This window comes from Arachis ipaensis, chromosome B09, assembly GCF_000816755.2.
Source record: "Arachis ipaensis cultivar K30076 chromosome B09, Araip1.1, whole genome shotgun sequence".
Lineage (NCBI taxonomy): Eukaryota > Viridiplantae > Streptophyta > Magnoliopsida > Fabales > Fabaceae > Arachis > Arachis ipaensis.
In genome coordinates, this window is record NC_029793.2 from 94802207 (window position 1) to 94804496 (window position 2290).

At 36.1% G+C, this 2290-nt stretch overlaps 1 protein-coding gene across 5 annotated transcripts in view; it reads right to left on the reverse strand.

The window, feature by feature from the left end:
* Positions 1-1764, reverse strand: part of LOC107619149 (F-box/LRR-repeat protein 13) — a 3636-nt gene extending 1872 nt beyond the window's left edge. For 2 of the 5 annotated variants that reach the window (XM_016321386.2, XM_016321387.2), the window contains exons 1-3: positions 1498-1760; positions 523-1233; positions 337-392 (exon numbers count right to left, since the gene is read on the reverse strand). In XM_016321386.2, the coding sequence (XP_016176872.1) occupies positions 344-392; positions 523-1202 (729 nt within the window). In that variant the 5' untranslated portion in view covers positions 1203-1233; positions 1498-1760 and the 3' untranslated portion in view covers positions 337-343. Of the gene's footprint in view, positions 1-336; positions 1234-1497 lie in introns of all 5 variants that reach the window. The other 3 variants (XR_002353586.1, XM_016321385.2, XM_016321384.2) reach the window with 3 other exon arrangements.

Consider the following 2290-nt stretch of genomic DNA (forward strand, 5'->3'; position numbering starts at 1 on the left):
TACAAGATAGCTTCTAAGAAAAATAAGTTTTAAGCTTTTGTAACTATATAGAAAAAAGTAAAGTTGTAAAATAACCTTTTTTCAAAACCAGATTTATGTTAATTCGAGAACATTAATCTTAGAAGATATTTACAGCTCTACTCACATTACCCAACAGAATATTACCAATGCTTTCAATTATTGACAATGATACTACATGTAACATGATATGACTACTAAAATGCAACATAGACAATATCAGTGTCATGACTAACTAACTTTGTTCAAAATTTCCAAAATAATCTTAAGAATTGTAGGCCAAAAAGAACTCCATTAGAAACGAAAGGAGGAAATTACCTTTATGCTAGTGAGGAAGATTGAAGCTCAATAGCCATCCCTTTCTTCCCACGTAACTGTTGAAAAGGAGAACCATCCAAAGTAAATGATCTTAGATTAGGTGTAGACACTAAAATCTTGTACCGTTTATATTCCTTGATGGTCAAATTGGCGAGCTTAGCATTCGATATAACGAGAGTTCCTGACCTGTCTATGTCAGAATCAGGTGAGATCATCAGAAAATTCTTGATGGATAGGGTTTTTAACTTTACACATTTTGAGAAGGGTTCTGCTTGGCAATTCTCGTCTACAGAAATTGCAACACTTTCAAGGCGCAAACTCACCAATGACGGGAGTTCTAAAGGCTTCGATATTCTTGTTCTCCTCTTAAGATCATACGAAGAAACCGATAGGTCAAGCGATAACAAGGAGCTACAAGAGAACACAAAAGAAGGCAAACCAAGATTGTATGGAACATAAATTTTCAGATGTTGTATATCTTTCGACACCACATATCTCATGAGATCGGTCAAGATATAGTTTTGCAAATAGCCATGGCGACTGAAGTCCAGGCTAATCAAGGGGTGATCGCCATCGCCGCGGCCATCACGGCATGACACAATACCGGAAATAAATTCAGAGAAAACACAATGGTTCCTGAAGTCTGCAGTGTGTAATTTAATATTAGGCATGGATTTCCAAAGATTCTTCCACCTTGTTGACAAAATGCAAGTCTTAATAACGTCATGAATCATCATAAATGACATTATATGCAACAGAATTGAATCCGGCAAATCACTGAGCCTATCTCCATCGTCACCTTCACTCTCATTCTGATTGTACCTTCCTATCTTTTTCCTACTTTGACTCCTTGTTATTATCCTCATTTTCACCAATTATTTTCAATAGCATTCAAAGCTACAACAAATTCAGACAAAATATGCAAAATTGTTAAAAATGTGCAAAATTCATCAAATTTAGTAGTGATAAACATAATTCAGTTCCCTTTAAGAGTTGTTTCTACTTTTGCGTGGAAAACTAGAAATAGGTCTTAATTGCACGTATAAAATTGATGCAACAAGAAAATCCAATGAAAGATTTTGATATACTAAAAGGGGAAAAAGTGCGAGTTCAATGGAAACAGCAAGAAAGGGGAAAAGTAAGAGAGAAAGTGGAAATTACCTTCAGATCTTGTTCCCCTTTGAGACTAGTGAGAAGCTCGAGTATGTGTTTGGGAATGGAAACGTGAAAAGATGTAATGACGGGGGTGGTGGTTGTATTGTAACTATGAAAAGGAAGGATTATTAATTTGGGTATGTGAATGTGAATGCGAATGCGGTGAGGGGTGTCTAATGTTTGTTATGTTACTTAAGATATGTAATTTGTTAGGTAGTAGGAAGTGAGTGTGATGTCAGAGAGAGAGAGAGAGACCCTTGATAGAGGAGCGGAGTGATGGGCAAGATTTAAATAGAGCCAACAGCCAAGAACCTTGTGTTCCATTCCGTGCGGTGCTAAGTGCTAATAATTGCCAAGTGCTTTAAAGCTAAAAGCATAGTTGTCAGAATCGATAACTAAAATTAAAATAAATTAAATAAAAATAAATTATTTGCTGAAAGATATTTATATATATTTTAATTTGCATATATATTGATAACAAGTTCAATAGCCTGGTGGTTGTGAGTATCATGTTTTTCTTGATGATGGGGTTCAAACCCCAGCTTTAACATTTTGAAAAAATCTTGAAACTGAAGCGGTTCGGTCGAACTGGTCTTATCGGTTTTGACCGGTTCACTCCGAGTTTGACTGGTTGGCACCGGTTCATTACCTTATCCGATCAGATTATCAGACCGGATCGGCTTAGAATCCGGTTCACTAATTTTTTAGTTGAACCGGCCGGTCCGATCCGATTTTGCTAACAGTGGTTAAAAGGATCTTGATAATGGTAGAATGGATCTTCTTGATTTTTTTTCAATTA